Here is a 22,713-nt window from a genome sequence, read left to right on the forward strand (position 1 = left end):
TTTTTTACTATTGTGGTACTGATGTACTTTCTGGTTGTTGATTCATCTCTATTTCTATTTTTATATTCTTTCTAACATATCTGTTAGTTTGCTAGTCTAATTTTATTTTTTACTTTGTTATTGTTCTTTTTTTTTTTTTTTGCCACCCCACTCGGCCTGCAGGTTCTTGATTTGAGAGCCTGGGGTCGGGTGGAAACTCCTGTGGTGGGAGCCCCAAGTCTGAACCTCTGGACAATTGGAGAACCTCAGATCCCAGAGAATATTCATCGGAGTGAGGTCTCACGGAGGTCCTCATCTCAGCACCAAGACCCAGCTCTACCCAATAGCCTACAAACTCCAATGTTGGAAGCCTCAGGCCAAACAACCAGTAAGACAGGAACACAATCCCATTCATAAAAAAAAAAAAAAATGAGATGGCAAAAAAATATGTCATAGATGAAGGGGCAAGGCAAAAACCAAGACCAAATAAATGAAGAGGCAATAGGCAATCTACCCGAAAAAGAATTCAGAGTAATGATAGTAAAGATGATCTAGAATCTCAGAAACAGAATGGAAGCACGGATTGAGAAAATACAAGAAATGTTTAACAAAAATCTGGAAGAACTAAAGAACAAACAAACAGGGATGAACAACACAATAACTGAAATGAAAAATACACTAGAAGGAATAAGTAACAGAATAACGGAGGAAGAAGAACGAATAAGTGAACTGGAAGACAGAATGGTGGAAATAACTGCCGAGGAGCAGAATAAAGAAAAAAGAATGAAAAGAATTGAAGACAATCTCAGAGACCTCTGGGACAACACTAAATGCACCAACATTCGAATTATAGGGGTCCTAGAAGAAGAAGAGAAAAAGAAAGGGTCTGAGAAAATATTTGAAGAGATTATAGTGGAAAACTTCCCTAACATGGGGAAGGAAATAGTCACCCAAGTCCAGGAAGCAAAGAGAGTCCCATACAGGATAAACCCTAGGAAAAACACACCAAGACACATATTAATCAAAATAACAAGAACTAAATTCAAAGAAAACATATTAAAAGCAGCAAGGGAAAAGCAAAAAACAACATACAAAGGAATCCCCATAAGGTTATCAGCTGATTTTTCAGTGGAAACTCGGCAGGCCAGAAGGGAGTGGCAGGATATAATTAAAGTGATGAAAGAGAAAAACCTACAAGGATTACTCTTCCCAGCAAGGATCTCATTCAGATTCCTTGGAGAAGTCAAAAGCTTTTCAGACAAGCAAAAGCTAAGAGAATTCAGCACCACCAAACCAGCTTTACAACAAATGCTAAAGAAACTTCTCTAGGCAGGAAACACAAGAGAAGAAAAAGGCCCACAAAAACAAACCCAAAACAATTAAGAAAATTGTAATAGGAACATACATATCGATAATAACTTTGAATGTAAATGGATTAAATGCCCCAACCAAAAGACACAGGCTGGCTGAATGGATACAAAAACAAGACCCATATATATGCTGTCTAAAAGAGACCCAGCTCAGACCTAGGGACACATACAGACTGAAAGTGAAGAGATGGAAAAAGATTTTCCATGCAAATGGAAATCAACAGAGAGCTGGAGTAGCAATACTCATATCAGATAAAATAGACTTTATTTTATTTTATTTTACGTTTTTATTGGGGTATAATTGCTTTACAATGGTGTGTTAGTTTCTGCTTTATAACAAAGTGAATCAGTTATACATGTACATATATCCCCATATCTCTGCCCTCTTGCATCGCCCTCCCTCACACCCTCCCTATCCCACCCTTCTAGCTGGTCACAAAGCACTGAGCTGATCAACCTGTGCCATGTGACTGCTTCTCACTAGCTATCTATTTTACATTTGGTTGTGTATATATGTCCATATATACACTACCACTCTCTCACTTTGTCCCAGCTTACCCTTCCCCCTCCCCGTGTTCTCAAGTCCATTCTGTAGTAGGTCTGCGTTTTTATTCCCATCTTGCCCCTAGGTTCTTCATGACCATATATATATATATATTTTAGATTCGTGTTAGCATACGGTATTGGTTTCTCTCTTTCTGACTTACTTCACTCTGTATGACAGACTCTAGGCCCATCCACCACATTACAAATAACTCAGTTTCATTTCTTTTTATGGCTGAGTAATATTCCATTGTATATATGTGCCACATCTACTTTATCCACTCATCTGTCGATGGACACTTAGGTTGCTTCCATGACCTGGCTATTGTAAATAGTGCCACAATGAACATTGTGGTACATGTCTCTTTTTGAATTATGGTTTTCTCAGGGTATATGCCCAGTAGTGGGATTGCTGGGTCGTATGGTAGTTCTATTTTTAATTTTTAAAGGAGCCTCCATACTGTTCTCCATAATGGCTATATCAATTTACATTCCCACCAACAGTGCAAGAGGGTTCCCTTTTCTCCACACCCTCTCCAGCATTTGTTGTTTGTAGATTTTCTGATGATGCTCATTCTAACTGGTGTGAGGTGATACCTCATTGTAGTTTTGATTTGCATTTCTCTAATGATTAGTGACGTTGAGTATCTTTTCATGTGTTTGTTGGCAATCTGTATATCTTCTTTGGAGAAGGTCTATTTAGGTCTTCTGCCCATTTTTGGATTGGGTTGTTTGTTTTTTTGATATTGAGCTGCATGAGCTGCTTGTACATTTTGGAGATTAATCCTTTGTCAGTTGCTTCGTTTGCAAATGTTTTCTCCCATTCTGAGGGTTGTCTTTTGTCTTGTTTATGGCTTCCTCTGCTGTGCAGAAGCTTTTAAGTTTTATTAGGTCCCATTTGTTTATTTTTGTTTTTATTTCCATTTCTTTAGGGGGTGGGTCAAAAAGGAGCTTGCTGTGATTTATGTCATAGAGTGTTCTGCCTATGTTTTCCTCTAAGGGTTTGATAGTGTCTGGCCTTACATTTGGTCTTTAATCCATTTTGAGTTTATTTTTGTGTATGGTGTTAGGAAGTTTTCTAATTTCATGACTTAAATGGTCATTTTGATGAATTGCTGGAAGCTGAGCATGAACCAGCATGAGAATGAGAAACTTTCAGTCTTAGAAGGGCCCCCACGCTTTGATGGGTTTTATCTCCAGGAAATTCATGGTGAAGAACTAAGAAAATTCTGCCTTATAGCTCTGGCAAGGGGAGGAGAGAAGTAACCATTCTGAAATAAACCTACAGCACTCTTCACAACAAAGGCCTACTTTCCAGGGGAAAAGACTACCAGAGTCTTACCCCACCTACTGGGAATGGCATTTATCCAGCTATCCTTCCTGTCTTACCTAATGGGGGAGAAGCTAAGAAACAGCTGTGAAAGTCACAGCTCAGGGACAAGGTTCCACTAAATAACTGATATTTAATCATAGGATTATAGAATGCTTTCCCTCTCCCCCACCTTAGCACCACATCAACAGGGCTCCAGGATAGTCACAGTGGATTATAGTTAAAAGAACTTAAAAATATAGATTCTATTTAAGGAGGATGCAAAACCAAGAACATTAGAGGAATTTAAAGCCTCTGAAACCTACAGTTCATGCATTCCCAGAGCTCAGTATATTAATTTTCTAAGGCTACTGAAATTACCACAGACTGGGTGGCTTAAACAAAAGAAATTTATTGTCTCACAGTTCTGCAGGCAGAAGTCAAAAACCAAGGTGGTGAGACAGTTGGTTTCTTTTGAGGGCTGTGAAGGAAAGTCTGTTTCATGCCTCTCTTCTAGCTTCTGGTGGCCTAAGTCACTCTTTGCCTTGTACATAGTGTTCCCTTGTGTCTTCACATAGCCTTCCCTGTATGTGTCTCTGTATCTTCACATGGTGTTCTTTTTACAAGGACACCGGTCATTGGATTAGAGGCCCACCCATCTCTGGTATTACCCAATCATAACTAATTACATCTGCAATGACTCTATTTCCCAAAGAGGTCACATTCCTAGGTATTAGGAATTACTAGGAGTTAGGACTTCAACATATGAATTTTGGGAGGGGGCACAATTCAACCCATAATACAGACTAATAAAGGGCAAAAACATAAATGGATAATATCAGAAATGAAAGAGAGGGCATTACTACTTACCCCACTGACATTAAAAAAGATAAAAGAGAAATACCACAAACAACCCTATGATCACAAATTTGGTATCTTTGATGAAATAGACCAATTCCTTGCAATATACAAATTATTAAAATTCACATAAGGAGAAATAGATAATATGAATAGGCCTATATTTTTAAGATATCAAATCAATAATTAACAACCTTCCAAAAAAGAAAGGACATGCCTAGATGGTTTCACAGGTGATTTCTACCAGACATTTTAAAAGTAAACAATACCAGTTGTGTATAATCTTTTCCAGAAAACAGAAGCTGAGGGAACACATCCTGACTCACTCTGTGAGGTTAGCAATTCCCTAATACCAAAACTAGACTAAGACAAAAGAAAGGAAAATTACAAACCAATATCTTTCATGAACACAGACGCAAAAAATCCTCAAAAAGGTATTAGCAAATAAAATCCAACAGTCTTTAAAAAGAATTATACATCACAACCAAGTAAGATATATTTCAGTTATGGAAGGTTGTTTCAACATTTGAAAATTAATGCAATCCACCACATCAATGGGCTAGAGAAAAAATAATAATACGATCCTGTCAATTGAGTAAAGGTAATTGGCAAAATCCAACACCTATTCATAATAAAAACTCTCAGCAAACTAGGAGTAGTGGAGAAATTTCTCTGCATGATAAAGAACATCTACAAAAAACCTAGAGCTAATACCACACTTAATGGTAAGAAACCGGATGCTTTTCCCCTAAGATCAAGAACAAGGCAAAGATGTCCTTACCACTCCTATCTCAAACTGCATGGAAGTACTAGCTAGTGAATTTAGACAAAAAATTAAATCAATGGTATACAGGTTGGGTAAAAAGAAATAAAACTGTTGAGACTATTAAAACTAATAAGACATTATTGCAGTAATGCAGACAAGAGATAATGGTGACCCGGATTAACATGGTGGTGGAGATGGAGAGAAGATGGATTTAAGAGGTAGGAAGTAGAAGTGACAGAGCTTGGAGATGGATTAAATGTTCATGATGAAGGAGAGGGAAACATCAAGGATGACTTCTAGCATTTGCTGTGTATAACAAGGTTGGTGGTGGGCCATTTACAGAGCTGAAAGAGGACACTGAAAGAGTAAGTTTGGAAGGAAAAATCATGAGTTAGGTTTTGGTTAAATAGAGATTGAGATACCTTAGAGATCTTTAAGAAGTGAAGAAATATATATTTTTTACATGTGTTCCTGGAGCTCAGAAGAAAGTATTGGGCCAGAAATTAGGGTTTGTGAATCATCTGGATATAGGTGGTAATTTAAGTCATAGCTATAAAGAATTTCCTAGGAAGAGATTAAAGAGTGAGAAGAGGGTCAAAGACTGAGCTATGATATTCAATGGCCAAGAAGAGGAGGATGAGCACTGAAAGAAACAGAGGAGTGTCTAGAGAAGTGGGAGGGGGGGAGCCAAGAGGAGTGAGTGTTTCAGGAAGGAGGTGTTGGTCAAGGGTGTTGACTACTGTTGAGACACTACAAAGAATACTGAAAAAAGTCCATGTTTAGTAATCTGGAGGTCATTAGTGATTTTACAGAGAGCTGTTTTAATGGAGTGATGGGGGCACATACCAGACTGGAGTGAGTTTAAGCCTGAGCAGGAGGTATGAAAATTGTAATAACAAATATAGAAATTAAGAAGCTTGACTGTGAAGTGAGAGATAGAGATAGGAGTATATGTTGTCAGAAGTGAGGATGTAGAGGATGTGGGTTTGAGCGAAGAATTCTTATTATTAGTTTGGATATCAGACACGAGTATATTTTAAAGCTGGTGGAACACATTCCACTGATAGGAAAGACTGAATATACAGAAGAGAAGAAAAGGATAATGGATGGTGTAAAGTTCTTGAGTAGGTAACAGGGGGTAGATGCCAAAGCAGAGGTAAAGAGGTTAGTTCCCTCTATGATAATTAGAGAAATGCAGACCAGGATGGAAGCACAAGGGAGGTGTGTTATTTTTTATTTTAGAAAAATGAAGGAGTTTCTATCTGGTGACTTCTGTTTTCTCTGCAAAGTAGGGACTTTGTCTCATTTATCTTGACTGGTGCGTATGCAAAAGACAACAAGCAGCACACTTATAAATTCTGTTTTCTAGGCACACAGCTGTTTAGTTTTGTGGGTTATGGATTTTATTTTTGGTGTGCTATTGCATACTGTAGTTATATTATCTCTTTAGGGTCTTGACAGTTTCTAAAAGACCTGAAATCTTTCTATAAGGATAAAAATTATAGAAATTACAACTAAAGGTGATTTTCTCTTTTTGACTTTTTTTAAATGGTTGCATCATATTCCAACTCATACATGTATTATAATCATTTGAACATTAAATTATTTTAAATACTACTGTAGTAAATATTCTTATACATGTGTCTTTGTCCCTTATCATTTCTTAAACATGGATTACTGGGTTAAAGAGTCTAAACATTTTTAAATCTCCTAGTGCATATTAGGAGATTTGCCCTCCAGAAAGATATTCTGTTCATTTAGTCAAACCCAAACGGCAAAACATAATAGAATGATAAATACGGTAATTTAAAAACAGATTACTGTTCAAAATACACAGATTTTATACTTTAATCTAACACTTTCTACTTTGGAACCATAGGTGGCACTAAAAGATCAGGGAATGGAACCGCTTCCAGAATCCCAGGTTGGAAGGGATTTTGAATGGACATCTCAGCCATAGACAAGCTATAAACAATTCTAGAAAAATAATCCTTCCTGTTCTTAACTTATCTATAAATCAACTTGGCTGAACATTCTAATCTTATACTTTTAGTATTAACTGTCATATTTGAGACTGTGTAACAGTGCAAGACCTATTTGCATTTATCTTCTCTTCTAGACTGTGGAGTATACTTCACCATGCCATTTGCTAACTATTTGTAAAAATACCAATTGTTTTATGCAGAAGCTTTCATTCTTCTGCTTCTATAACTTTTGCTTTTTCCAATAAGAAAATATAGTCATGAGTCAGAAAAGCAAAGAGTTCTCGCATGATCTGATCATAAAGATAAACATTGTAACAATCTGGATGTGAGTTTATGTGACATACTTAATTTGCTAAGCTGTATGGTGCCTTTCTAAGTTTGCAGTGTGAAAATTGTATTTAAACAAATTATATACGAATGGCAAACTGATGCGTCCTACTAGAGATGGTTTTGCACGCCCCCACTGTCCACTGTTTACACTGTTAGTGGGAGTTGTTCATGTGACTTCTTACCTAGCACTTCTACATTTCAAAAGGCCAGTGACTGAGAAGCAAACAGGCTTGCAGACGGCCTGATTTTCTTAGAAGACCAAATGGTCCCTGCTGATCCAGATGAAACATATATACATTAAATACTGCTTGCCTTGACTTAGCTTGAAATGAAAATCTGGGAGTTGGCTTTCCCTCTGTAACCCCCTTCAGCAATGACAGTAGAAAATGTTTTCATCACCCCCAATTTATGGTTGGGAGATAGGAAGGGGAGAGAAGCGATGGGAATCATATATCTTAGTGCCTTTACAAAGATATGCCCCAAAACGCTAACCTTACTATTTGTCGCTCACAATAAAAATGCATCAGATGCAGAGGACATGACAATTGAGTCTACTCATTAAAACTAGTTTACACTAGTTTAAACAAGTACCCACTACTTCAGAGAACTTTCAGAGCCACTTTAAACACAGACACACAGACACACACACACACAGACACAGACACACACACACACACACACCGTGCCTTCTTGTTTTTATATAAATAAAAGTTACACTAACAACACTCTGGGAGCAGCTTGGTATCAGAGATATGAGTTGAAATTCTGGGTACCCAATTCTAGAAATGTCAGGACCATTACGTTATCTTTATCTCTCTGTCAGATAAAGAAGTTTGGAAATGGAAACATTGCCTGAATATATATAAATATGTTTATAGATGTTTCTATATATAAATAAATATATTTATATGTACATATGTGTATATATTATATACACACATATTGAGGGATACATACTCCTTTTGATTATAGGTTGTTGATTCTGCTTTTAAAAAAATTCTCCATTTTTTTCTACTTTTTATCTGTAAAGGAGAAGCCACCTGAACACTGAACAAATTAAATAGTCTATGTTCTACTGCTATTTAACTCCAGTTAAATTGTCTTAGCGCTTAGAGGCATTAGCTGGGGACATTGTAAGTAAACATATGGCCTCATGAAGCCTTCCGTATAATTTCACAAAGCAGTCTTTGCTGGACTGGGCCAGGAGGTAGCTAGAGGTGACACAGACATTTACTCATTAGTTGATGACACTGGAGAGATGACCCAACTTCTCTGAACCTCAGTTTCTTCATCTATAAAGTAGGGATAGTGCTTTATATAATTATTCTGAGAGACAGGGAGAATGTATTTTAAATGCCCGGCAGAGGTTGGTATATATTGCACAATACATTGAACAATAAATTAAGGGAATCCATGAAAGGCCTCTGCCTCAGGTTAGTCTTTTGTGTTCCAAAGCAACGTGTTTCAGTTCAATTTCAATTCAGTTCAATTCAATTCAATGACATAGACTCTTAGCCATAAGAAGCAAGACGCCAAATAGTAATATCTTTCACTCACCGTTCTGACTAACCTGGAAGTTGCCATGGTAACAAACAGCTCTGTCTGGTTTTGGTGATGAGGCTCTTTCACTCCAGGTTTCACCTTTCTTCTTTCTTTTACAACCCAGCTGGAGAAGCAGGCAGGCCATTACAGTCAAATCTACATATTTTGATAAAGAAAGTTCTAGGTTTCATCAATAGAATTTTGTTTTAAATATCTTGTTGCCAGGCTATGAATCTTGATGTCCTTCCATCTTGGCCACAGTTCTTCTCAAGTGGCCAGAATCACACAGTTAGTCCAAAATCCTCTATTTGGGGAGCCCTGGGTCATGCTCAGAGCCACTCCCCATTACAAATGTCACCTGTCCACACTCTCTGATTTTTACCTTTCAGGGATCCAGCTTGGGGGAAGGGAGAAAGGAAATTAAAGGCAGAAGGACATGAAATGCAACAAGGAGAAATGAAAGCAGAGAAAAAGAAGCAATATCAGGAGGAAAGGGACAAGGAAAATGAAAAGAAAGAAGAAAGAGTGTAAATGAAGAGGACAGAACACTGTCGAACAAATGGAATTTCAGGCAGATGTGTGATTAAAATGTTAGGTTCTCCTTATTAAATGTTTTTGCCTTTTTAAAATTGTAAACATATATCAAGCAGTACACATTTTTGTAAAGTGAAAAAGAAAAAATGCAAGCCTTTCTACCCACTACTCTTTTCTTCTTTCCAGGGGTTGCTACCATTGACACTTCAGTATATTTCTTACTGAATATTTTCTTTTTTAAAAAAATTAATTAATTAATTTGTTTGTTTTTATTTTTGGCTGTTTTGGACCTTCGTTGCTGTGTGTGGGCTCTCTCCAGTTGCGGTGAGTAGGGGCTGCTCTTCGTTGCAGTGCGTGGGCTTCGCATTGTCGTGGCTTCTCTTGTTGTGGAGCATGGGCTCTAGGCGCACGGGTTTCAGTAGTTGTGGTAGGTGGGCTCAGTAGTTGTGGCTTGCAGGCTCTAGAGCGCAGGCTCAGTAGTTGTGCCTCACGGGCTTAGTTGCTCCGTGGCATGTGGGGTCCTCCCAGACCAGGGATCGAACCCATGTACCCTGCATTGGCAGGTGGATTCTTAACCACAGCGCCACCAGGGAAGCCCTGAATATTTTCTTTATATAAAATTTTTTATCCACATAAGGAATCATACCATAAAACTGACCTGTGACATATTGTTTTGCAGCTAATAATATGTGCAGAATTTTCCCTCATGTTATTATCACTTACTTTTTAATAGTTACATAGTGCCCTAACTCAATGTAACTAGTATTTAACTGATACTCTGTGGATTGGTGTTTAGGCTGGTTTCTTCTTCCCTTCCTTTAAACATATAACTTGAAAAAGAAAAAAATTCAAAAATAATGACTGGAAAAATTGTGGACAGTTCACTGACATCACAGTACACTGTGTGTAATTACTTATTGGTGCTTACACTAAGTAGTACTGCATAAAAATCATAAGAGTACAAGTGAGTTGCCATGCTGAGTTCTTAGATGAGAAAACAAACCCTTTATGACTAGCTCCTCTTTCAGTTATTTTAGCAAAGGCAGCAGCTTGGTTAAAAAAATCTCTTGCATTCCTATACACTAATGATGAAAAATCTGAAAGAGAAATTATGGAAACACTCCCATTTACCATTGCAACAAAAAGAATAAAATACCTAGGAATAAACCTACCTAGGGAGACAAAAGACCTGTATGCAGAAAACTATAAGACACTGATGAAAGAAATTAAAGATGATACCAACAGATGGAGAGATATACCATGTTCTTGGATTGGAAGAATCAACATTGTGAAAATGACTCTACTACCCAAAGCAATCTACAGATTCAATGCAATCCCTATCAAACTACCAATGGCATTTTTTACGGAGCTAGAACAAATCATCTTAAAATTTGTATGGAGACACAAAAGACCCCGAATAGCCAAAGCAGTCTTGAGGGAAAAAAACGGAGCTGGAGGAATCAGACTCCCTGACTTCAGACTATACTACAAAGCTACAGTAATCAAGACAATATGGTACTGGCACAAAAACAGAAATATAGACCAATGGAACAGGATAGAAAGCCCAGAGATAAACCCACACACCTATGGCCAACTAATCTATGACAAAGGAGGCAAAGAGATACAATGGAGAAAAGACAGTCTCTTCAATAAGTGGTGCTGGGAAAACTGGACAGCTACATGTAAAAGAATGAAATTAGAACACTCCCTAACACCATACACAAAAATAAACTCAAAATGGATTAGAGACCTAAATGTAAGACTGGACACTATAAAACTCTTAGAGGAAAACATAGGAAGAACACTCTTTGACATAAATCACAGCAAGATGTTTTTTGATCCACCTCCTAGAGTAATGGAAATAAAAACAAAAATAAACAAATGGGACCTAATGAAACTTCAAAGCTTTTGCACAGCAAAGGAAACCATAAACAAGACAAAAAGACAACCCTCAGAATGGGAGAAAATATTTGCAAACGAATCAACGGACAAAGGATTAATCTCCAAAATATATAAACAGCTCATTCAGCTCAATATTAAAGAAACAAACACCCCAATCCAAAAATGGGCAGAAGACCTAGACATTTCTCCAAAGAAGACATACAGACGGCCACGAAGCACATGAAAAGATGCTCAACATCACTAATTATTAGAGAATTGCAAATCAAAACTACAATGAGGTATCACCTCACACCAGTTAGAATGGGCATCATCAGAAAATCTACAAACAACAAATGCTGGAGAGGGTGTGGAGAAAAGGGAACCCTCTTGCACTGTTGGTGGGAATGTAAATTGATACAGCCACTATGGAGAACAATATGGAGGTTCCTTAAAAAACTAAAAATAGAATTACCATATGATCCAGCAATCCCACTACTGCGCATATACCCAGAGAAAACCATAATTCAAAAAGACACATGCACCCGAATGTTCATTGCAGCACTATTTACAATAGCCAGGTCATGGAAGCAACCTAAATGCCCATCAACAGACGAATGGATAAAGAAGATGTGGTACATATATACAATGGAATATTACTCAGCCATAAAAAGGAACAAAATTGAGTCATTTGTTGAGACGTGGATGGATCTAGAGACTGTCATACAGAGTGAAGTAAGTCAGAAAGAGAAAAACAAATATCGTATATTAACGCATGTATGTGGAACCTAGAAAAATGGTACAGATGAGCTGGTTTGCAGGGCAGAAGTTGAGACACAGATGTAGAGAACGGACATATGGACACCAAGGGGGGAAAACTGCAGTGGGGTGGGGATGGTGGTGTGCTGAATTGGGCGATTGGGATTGGGATTGACATGTATACACTGATGTGTGTAAAATTGATGCCTAATAAGAAACTGCAGTATAAAAAAACAAACAAACAACTAATACTAAACTTTCATTGGGTTATTTGTATGGAAATATGTTAATATAAATGTTTCAGACATTACATGAAATTTCTAAAAATCTTATATGTTCTGGTATAATGTTATAAGTCATAATCCTAGTTATTACTTTAAAATGTATATCTCAGAAATAACTAATTTTCTTGTCAACTGCATTATTATGAACTTTCATCAAATCTTTAACTGTGGTCATTTTTAAGTCTTTTGTCATTTACAGACAGTTCTGGGTGTACTCTGATGCTTTTGCAAATGTGTTCCTATAAAAGGGTTTCATCTTCAAGAAATTCATGGAAAAGACTCTGACAAGTACAGGTTTCTGGTAACTGACTGTACTGCTGAACTGAATGAATAAGCATTTTCAGAACTCTAATGAGAAACTGATGAACTCATAAAAGTGCTAACAAAAGATCAAGATGAAAAAAAAATTAATTACATGGGACTGAGTGAACTGATGAGGATGAGTATAATTTTTGTGACTTTCTGTCTGAATTAAAAAAAAAAATCCCACAAGGACTCAGAGGCAAAGAATATACAAATCAATTTTCACTGCAAAGTAAAGGAGCTGTTACAGTGGAGGATTACTGGACTGAATGTCAATATTATGACATAGTATGAGTGTGTTTCATGTTTGGTAATTGCAATCATTGTTGCTTTTGTTGTGGTCATCCATGTACAATGCTTGGTGTCAGTCTATTCATCTCTTGTAAAAATAAAATACAGTGTGTGTGTGTGAAAAAAAAAACCCACACTTTGACTAAGCAAAACAAAAACATAAGTAAATAATACACAGAAAGAATCAGGACAATGTTACAGCAGAGAGTACAAACAGAGAATATATGAAATGCCAGTAAATTTGAACATTTATGTAAAGTGGACAATTTCCTAGCTCCTAAAGTTTACCAAAACTGACACAAGAGGAAGTATATAGCTGGCATTCTTTCACCAGTAAAGGAATTAAGTCAATAGTTTACAATCTTTCACCACGAAAATACCAGACCCACCCAGAACGTTTGGGTGGGGAATTCTATCAAACTTCTATTAAACAGATAACATCAGTATTAATAAAGAAAAACTTCTAGAGAGTAGCAAAGGAAGAATGCTCCTTTATTCATCTTAGGAAGTCTATACAATCCTAATACTGAAAATAGATTAGGACTGTAAGGAAAAAGAAATTTACAGGTCAAATTTACTTGTAAATATAAAAGCAAACATTTTAAGCTATGATATTAGCTACCCAGGTTCACTAGAGGAAGAAAAAGCATGAGCAAGTTAGGCCATCCAATGAATGAAAAGGTAGTTTAATGTCAAGAATATATATCAATAGATTGAAATCACCACATTTTATTTCTTTCATCTGTCTCTTTAAAAAATTGATAAGTACTTCTATTGATCTCTCTTGTACTAGGCACTGTCCAAAGTCATTTACATATTTACTCCTTTAAACCTTCTATTATCCCTGGGGGAAGGTTCTATTTTGCTTCCATTTCTTAGCTAAGACTCTAACCCCCAGGAAAGTAAAGCAACATTTGCAAGTTTTTGTGGACCGTCAGTGATGGGACCAGTCCAGGAACATCCAAAGTCTGTGCTTGGAAACAGTGTCCCATGTTGACACTCACATTACAGATGAAAGGAAAGGAACCATGCACTTACCATACAGATGAAATCTCACATTACAGGTTAAAGGAAAGGAACCATGCACTTACATTATAGGTTAATACCCACATAACAGGTTAAAGGAAAAAGAAACATGTGCTTCTCTCAAAAGTTGTAAAGAGAGCATATCTATTTCTAAATATATTTCCCAATTTCTTTTGCTTGTTTTCTGACCTTTGTAGTGCATTTTGCCATGAGGAAAATTTTAATTCTTATATAATTAAATGTAAAAAAAAAAAAAATTTGACCTTTCAATATGTCTGCTAAGCAGATATAGATTTTGTAGTAATTAATAAAATGATAAGTCATGGAATTTAAGGAAATTAAAGAGCTTTTTTGGTCATCCCTCTCACATTACAGATTAGACAACCAGGACTGGGCAAAAAAAGTGTTTGGTTTTGTATGGATATACACACTAGTATTTTTTAATAACATTTAACATTTCTACATTTATAACCTAATAACTAAAAAAGTTATTTTATTTATTTAAAATTATTTCAAGAGCTTCCCCAAGATGGCAGAGTAGGAAGACCCTAAATTACCTCCTCTCACAGGTACACCAAAATTACAACTACTTACAGAGCAACTATCTATGAGAACAACATGAATACTGGCAGAAACTATTTTCCACAACTAAACAACTAAAGATATAAAGAAGGAGTCACAACAAGAGGAGTAGGAGGGGCAGAGATGGGATATAGTCAGGACTCACATCCTCAGGTAAGTGACCCACAACAGGAGGAATATCACAATCACAAAGGTCCTCCCCAAGGAGTGGGGGTCCAAGCCTTACATTGGGTTCCCCATCCCAGGGGTCCTGAACTGGGAAGATGAGCTCCCAGAATGTCTGGTTTTGAAAAACAGTGGGACTTATGTTCGGGAGAGCTGAGGGCTATAGGAAACAAAGACTCCATTCTTAAAGGGCACGCACAAAATCTCACATGCTCTGAGTCCTAGCACAGCAGCAGTAGTTTGAAAGTAGCCTGGGTCAGATCCACATGTTGATCCTGGAGAAACTTCCAGAGAGGCAGGAAGTAAGTAGGACTCCTGTGGGGGACAGAATCACCAGTAGCAGCCATTTTTGAGAGCTCGTTCTACTGTGATGACACCTGCAATGGCAAGCACCATTTTGGAATCCTCCCTCTATCTTATAGGCGCTGGGGACTTGCCCCACTCACCAGCTGCCCGAAGTAGCTGCATGCTATCCGGCTGCACAGCAAAATGCACCGAAAGCCTACCCTGTCCTCCAGTGGGCCCACAGCCACGGCACAAGGCAGGACCTCACAGACCACCGGGCCAGGGACCAGCCCTGCCCCCAGCGTGCCCACAGTAGTTGTCTCTATCACACTGAGGAGCCCATGCAGCCCACATAGGGGGCACGGCACTCCTAGAGCATATAGCTCTGGTGACCAGAGGGGAGTGTGCTGCTGGGCCCCATAGGATGTCTCTTACAAAAGACCACTTCTCCAAGATCAGGAAATGTAACTGAACTACCTAATACATATAAATGAACACAGAGAATTAGGCAAAATGAGAAGACAAATGAGTATGTTCCAAATGAAGAAGCAAAATAAAACCCCAGAAGAATAACTGAGAGAAGTGGAGATAAGCAAACTATCCGACAAAGAGTTCAAGGTAATGATCATAAAGATGCTCAATGAACTTGGGAGGAGACTGGATGAACACACTGAGAATTTTAACAGAATTAGAAAATATGAAGAAAATCTAAACCAAACTGAAGAATACAAAAAAAAAATAAAAAACAAACAAAACCTAAAAGCAATCAACTGTAGATTAGGTGATACAGAGAAGTGGATCAGTCTACTGGAAGACTTACAGATAGTGGAAATCACCCAAGTTGAACAAAAAAAAAAAAAAAAAGAAAAAAGAATTTTAAAAAATGAGGACAGTTTAAGAGACCTCTAGAATAACATCAAGCATTATAGGAGTTTCAGAAGGAGAAGAGAGAGAAAAGGGGGCAGAGAACTTATTTGAAGTGATAGTAGCTGAAAACTTCCCTAACCTGGGAAAAGAAACAGGCATCCAAGTCCAGGAAGCAAGGAAAAATGGCTCCCAAAGTTATCAAGTGCCCTGAGGGTCAATCTCAAAGGACTGGAAGACTACTGGAAACAGTAATATTTGCCTCCTATCCCTGGTGTCTTCATTAAATATACAAAGCATAGGTAATGCAATTCATTACAATTCAAAAACCATTTATTGTCTGTGTTCTAAAGTGCATATAATGGGATGGATGCCATATGGGACACTCTGAAGAGCTGGCTGTCATGGGGGCATGGTCTCTGAAGTCCCCACCTCTTCAGACAACTGGTTTTTGTAGAACTTAAGCAACTGACTGCTCTGAAGCTTCAGAAAGCCTCTGCCAACAACCTAAAGTGGAATTCTGCTGCAGGAACCATCTGCCAGTTTATGCCCCGTTGTGTGGTGAGCAATAGAGCTCTCATCTTCCCTAGGAGCATATTCAAACGAGAAAGTTCTCAGACACAAACAAAAACCAAATAAATATAGTCAGCCCTCCATATCTGTGGGTTCTGCATCCATGGATTCAACAACCATAGATTGAAAACACCCGAAAAAAAATTCTAGAAAGTTCCCCAAAGCAAAACTTGAATTTGCCGCGTAGGCAACTATTTACATAGCACTAACATTGTGTTTACAACTATTTACATAGCATTTACATTGTGTTAGGTATTATGAGTAATCTAAAGATGATTTAAAGTATAGGGGACAATTGTGTAGGTTATGTACAAGTACATTTTATATAAGGGACTTGAGCAATCTTTTAATATCCTGAGTATTTGTTCCTTCATCTGTAAAGCAGGCATGCTTGTTCTAGCCCACAAGGTTCTTGTGAAGATCAGTGGGGGTAGTGGATGTAAAAGTATTTGTAAACTTCAAGGTTAACACAGTAATTCCAGTAAAAAGTGTACCTGGTAGATGAGAAGGAAGGAGAGTACCAGTGTTAAATCTAAGTGCTGTGTCTGATCTCTGTCTACTCATGAGAAAGGAATCTCTGCTTTCTTACTGCCTTATGAAACTAAAACATACACATTCATATGTATATGAACATGAACTTTAGAGGAATATGTAAGAATGACAGAGAAGTTCACAGGGGTGCATAGAAGTAGAAGCATACAGAAGCAGAAAATTAAAACTTTCTAAAAATAAGTTAAATCTTTAATAACATAGTAAAATAGCTACCTATATGCCATGTACTATGCTATCATTCAATTTTATTAAACAGAACCTTATAAGGTGCATGATCTTATAAAACTGAGGGATCACATAAATCGTCTTAGAGTGTATTTTGCAGTTTATTTTAACTGAAATTGTCTTATTAATATGGAAGCTCACAAATGTCAAAAAAACAAGGAAAACTTTTATTCATAAGTATTTTAATTTTTGCTTAAAAGTGTATCAGTAGGATATACTCTTTCAAAATAATAAGCAGGAGGAATATGAATCTATTCCAAGTTAGAAGCAGTAATATGAAGTTAAAAATTTTAACAACAGCAAAGATTATGTTTAGTAATAAGGAAAGAACTTTAGGCTGGTTTTTAAAGATTCATTTGTTAATTAGGTGAACATCTGGGTTGGTTCATCACTTCCCTTGGAAATCTTGATTAATTTATGAGATTTTCATCCCCATTTACTAAAAAAGCAGTGAGTCATCCAGTGTTGTTACACACCAGTGACAGCAAAAGTTAATTGGATTCTAGACCCTGTCACACTTCTCCCTTCCGCAATTCCTTGCTGCTTTGAGTGGAACCATGCACTGAGTCTGTGTGTTTTTGTGTGTGTGAGAGAGACACAGAAGTGAGAGAAATAGCAAGTGATTGAAAAGTGAGTTTGAAAAAAATAAGTATTTGTGTTTGTATTTCCCTTGGTTGTGGTAAGAAAGTCTGGAGGGATACACAGAAATAGCCTAACCCAAAACCAAAACCAAAAACTAATAAAAACCAGTTATTTTAGTGCATACTTTTTATAAGATTTTGATTTGTGAATCATGTGAATGTATTATTACCTATTCATGAAAAGGCTGTTTAAGATTGTCTATATTATAAAGTGTCCCAGAGTTGGGTCTAGAAAAGAGAACACAGAGATGCAGCAGTAGCTCACTGTAGTTAGGGTCTGCTCTCCAAGTAAGAAGACACGTGATCTCCAGGAGGGGATTCAAATTTGAGAAAGGAGGGAGAGACAGATGTACCTGGGGTGACTGGGTGACTGGGAAAGCTGACCTGCTCTCTCCTAGCCCTGCAATAAGATTTCACCCTTTCTTTGGCTCTGACAACTAACAAATCGCATTCAGTTCAGAGGCCCCTCCTTAGACATCCTCCTGTATATGCTGCATGATCTCAGTGGTATAAAACAATACTCTCAGATGAAGGGAAATTCATCATACTAGTTATTAATCTCATTTCTTCTTTCACCTTGCCTTTGTAAACTCTCATTTTTCCTTCATCCTGTTTTCTTTATCACCTTTATTTTTGGGGGTGTATTTTATCTTGTTATATTATGCGTTTATATGAGCTACCATAAATCCTTTCTGGAACTGGAAGGAGTAGGAATAAACGTATGCATAACTAACCTGGGAAAATGCTAACAGGTTATTTCTGGGAGGTGAGATTACAAGTGATTTAAAATTTTTATCCAGACTTATTGAGATATAATTGACATATAACATTGTATAACTTTAAGGTGTGGTGATTTGGTACACGTATATATTGTGAAATAATTACCACGATAAGGTTAGTTAACACATCCATCACCTCATATAATTACATTTGTTTTTTTTGGTCATGAGAATATTTCAGATCTACTCTCTACAGGTGATTTTAATTGCCTTATGGTTAGCCTTCTGCATTTCCAAGTGTGTGTGTATGTGTGTGTATATATATATATATATATATATATATTTAACAATGGGCAGGGATTCCTTTTCTAATTAGATAATTTTTTTTTTTTTTTTACCAAATGTAGAAGAAAATATTTGTGGTGGAACTGATGGACTTTTCCAGCAGAAAAATATATAATGTTGGTAGAGAAAGAAAACCGGGAAAGAAGATAGGGTAGGTTGTAAGACTTAGTCTTAATTTTCCTTTCACCACGTTCTTCTATGAAAATATGGGAGGTATAGTATAAATATAGCGGTTCACTTGAAATACATTTAAAAAAAATGCTATTCTTTCTTATTATTTTTAAAAATTTTATTTCTTCAATTTAAGTATAGTTGATTTACAATATTGTGTTAGTTTCAGGTGTACAGCAAAGTGATTCAGTTATACATATATATATATATTCTTTTTCAGATTCTTTTCCCTTATAGGTTATTACAAAATACTGAGTAGAGTTCCCTGTGCTATACAGTAGATCCTTGTTGGTTATCTCTTTTATATATCGCAGTGTGTATATGTTAATCCCAAACTCCTAATTTAGCCCCCCCCTCCCTTTCTCCTTTGGTAACCATAAGTTTCTTTCCTATGCCTGTGGGTCTGTTTCTGTTTTGTAAATAAGTTTACTTGTATCATTTTTTTTAGATTCCACATATAAGCATATTCCACATATATGATATTTGTCTTTCTCTGTCTGGCTTACTTCACTTCATATGATAATCTCTAGGTCCATCCATGTTGCTGCAAATGGTGTTATTTCATTCTTTTTTATTGCTGAGTAATATTCCATTATATATATATATATATATATATATATATATATATATACCACATCTTCATTATCCATTCATCTGTTGATGGACATTTAGGTTGCTTCCTTGTCATGGCTATTGTAGACAGAGCTGCAGTGAACACTGGGGTGCATGTATCTCTTAGAATTAGAGTTTCCTCCAGATATAGGACCAAGGGTGGGATTGCTGGATCATATGGTAACTATTTTTAGTTTTTTAAGGAACCGCCATACTTCTTCATAGTGGCTGCACCAATTTACATTCCCACCAATAGTGTAGGAGGGTTTCCTTTTCGCCACACCCTCTCCAGCATTTATTTTTTGTAGACTTTTTGATGATGGCCATTCTGACCACTGTGAGGTAATACTTCACTGTAGTTTTGATTTGCAAGAAATGCTATTCTTTTGATTTCTTTCTCCTGTATAAAATAATAGGCCATGAGACGTAGCTTAAAGTCAGAAAATATAGTCATATTTCTTCTTTTTTAATAGTTGCAAGGTGAATCATTGTATGGACCTAATGTCACTAACGTCATTTTTAAATCCCCCATTGTTGCATGTTTAGGTTGTTTCTACCTTTATTTAGCCAGAATAAAATTCTAGAGTGGCCTTGGCAGGTCAGAGTGTCTGTAGCCAATGCCAGTAAACATAAATTGACATAATCTTTCACCTTCAAGATCTACAAGACTCAGATGACTGCTCCATTCCCACTCCCTGGGCCTCACTGTACCCTGAAGAGTTACCCGTGCCACTCTGTATACCTGCTTCTCTCTAGGTCTCACATCACCTTTCCCTCACAGAGTTTCTGCAACCTAACCCTTGGTAGTTTTATCTGGTACCTTTTGTCTAGCAGTCTTGACTAATGATCATTGTTATCTGAATCAGTTATTTAATTTGGGGGTTATAAAATGGTGTTTCTTAATTCTACTGTTTGGTTTCTAACTGATTTTTTAAACTACAGCAATATACAAGTAGAATCCACAACTCAATAAAGTAAAAAATTCAAGCCTGAAAGTAAATAGTCATGTGAGTGCAAGAGTCTTATTTTAGTAGCTCTCTATGATGCACATTGGGAAATAAGGATAAAAAATCTAATTCTATAATGTTATTTTATGTAAAATTTTTACTCTAAAAGACAAAGAATCAAGGCCATATAAAAGCAAAAGCAGAATAATTTATTTGAATCCATCTTTCTTTGAACAAAAATAAAAATAAGACTCTAAGTCATTTCCTTCAGCATTTTATAAGTCTTTTCAAAAACACCATTGGTGATTGACAACCTAGAAGGCACAGTCTTGCTTTTGTGACAATCATCTTTATTATTCTGTGGTACAAATAGCAAGAAGGAAGTTTGGGAATGGCATAAAAAAATATAGCAATCTTAGCAGTAATGAGAATTTAATAAAACAAAGCCTGCTGAAATTTTTACAAATATAAGGTTTCCACATTTGTAGGTTAGATAGGATAGTGTCAATGCTGATGAAATGGAACATATAGATTAGAACTAATTGAGCTTTGTAGGAAACTTGATACAAAAAAAGTAATTGGAAAGTCCCGTCCTTTTCTTCCTTCCGTCAGGGCAATAGACTGTCCACTGAGAACTCTTTCCCCACCATGCTCCTCTGTAGCACAATGCATTGTGTGTATGCTGGAAAAACTGCAGTCTGATTTTTATAAATGACTCTATTCTGCATTAAAAGGAGTGATGAGTAAGAGGTATTGGGTTTGATTCCTTCACTGATTCCGGATGAATATACATTTTCACTGTTTTTCCTCAAAATGTGCTTTCATTATTTCGCTTCAATGCATTGCTTTGCCCATGAATGCTCACCTGGCGAAGAGACGTGTAAAATGTTCTATAGATTTCCAGGTCTACAGGTCGAAGAACCTTAAATTCTTTTATTCTTTTCCACAGCTGCAAATAATATTAGTGTTTTGAACTAGTTTAAGAAAATTACATTTATAAACCAATAAGTATAAAGAGTAAGCAATCACTAAATTCTGTAGATAATTTCCTTTTGAAACTAAAAGGTTTACTTACTTGGATGTCCTGTGAGCAAGTCGAGTTCAAAACAAACTGTGCCAAGAGCATTTAATGAGGTCAACAGACAGTATTTAAATAAATGTAGCCATAAGTTCAATAAACAAATAACTGGGCTGAGTAGCAGAATATGAACACAGGCCAACTTACCAATTTGTTAAACACCAGTTCAGTTAGGTAATAGATGCATGTAGTAATGAAAACAACACTGGTAGAATAGTCTAAGAGCCAAAGGAAAAAAATTTTGGCTGTGTTTCTATCTCAGAACCAACTGTCAAATAGAGGTAAAAGAAAACAGGAAATTACAGTTCTTCACCCAGACCTGGCACATTTACTTTGGGAATGGGGGAGATTCACTAACCACCTATAATACTGCATTACTCATGAAATTGATCTTTGAATTTAATTGGACCTAGAGAATAAAACCATAGGAAAGAAAAAGGGTCTCTGAATGTTTAGGGAATGTTTATTCTATTGAGGAATATTTATTCTACTGAGGATCACTGATCTTTAGTTAAAATAAGCAAAGAGGAGCCCACTAAGCTATGAAATCTTTAAAAGACTGAATCTTATTTAATCTCTGTCCCTAGGACATAGTTAATGACCTGGAGATGTTTGTGGATTGATTGTAAATAAAACAAGTGCAAAACAGTTTCTAATGAAATAAAGAGAAAATATTCTACTTGTTTGTTTTTAAAATTTAGAATAGGTAACACACATCTGTATTCAAGGAAAACAACACTTGTAAAAATGTTGGCTCCTCTTTAGGATGAGCTGAAAGAGAGAAAGAGGAGGAAAAATTTTAAAGAGATATTAGAGAGAAGGGAGACAGTCTTACAGAGAAAGAGAAGAAAAGAGAAGGCAGATTCAGAGAGGGAAGACATCTCAGGATGGAGGTAAAGTCCAGACAAAGACACACAAAGGGCAACTTCCTCAGAAGATGGGGCAGAAGGAGGTGAGAAGAGAGAGGCTATGGAGATGGGGAGGGGAAGGCACTGGGGCTGGGAGTATCAGGGGGTTCTTGCATGCACTGCCCCTGGAAGGAGCATGTCCTCAGTAGCAGTTAAATAGTCCTTTATGTGCTGGAAAAAGAGCTTTTCTGCTTTATTTTCAACCTTCAAAGTTTGTTTCTGAAATCAAATTTTATACTCCCAAGAAATTCTAAATACATTGCTCATGTCTGAAAGCAGTCTAATTTCA

The 22,713-nt window shown here is 36.8% G+C and overlaps 1 protein-coding gene across 7 annotated transcripts in view; it reads right to left on the reverse strand.

The window, feature by feature from the left end:
- Nucleotides 1–20,628: 20,628 nt before the first annotated feature.
- Nucleotides 20,629–22,713, reverse strand: part of HEPACAM2 (HEPACAM family member 2) — a 53,627-nt gene continuing 51,542 nt past the window's right edge. For 5 of the 7 annotated variants that reach the window (XM_036864452.1, XM_036864453.1, XM_036864459.1 and 2 more), the window contains exon 10: nt 20,669–21,387. In XM_036864452.1, coding sequence (XP_036720347.1) covers nt 21,372–21,387 — 16 coding nt within the window. In that variant the 3' untranslated portion in view covers nt 20,669–21,371. Of the gene's footprint in view, nt 21,388–22,713 lie in introns of all 7 variants that reach the window. The other 2 variants (XM_036864455.1, XM_036864461.1) reach the window with 2 other exon arrangements.

This window comes from Balaenoptera musculus, chromosome 9 (assembly GCF_009873245.2).
Source record: "Balaenoptera musculus isolate JJ_BM4_2016_0621 chromosome 9, mBalMus1.pri.v3, whole genome shotgun sequence".
NCBI classification, from domain to species: Eukaryota; Metazoa; Chordata; class Mammalia; order Artiodactyla; family Balaenopteridae; genus Balaenoptera; species Balaenoptera musculus.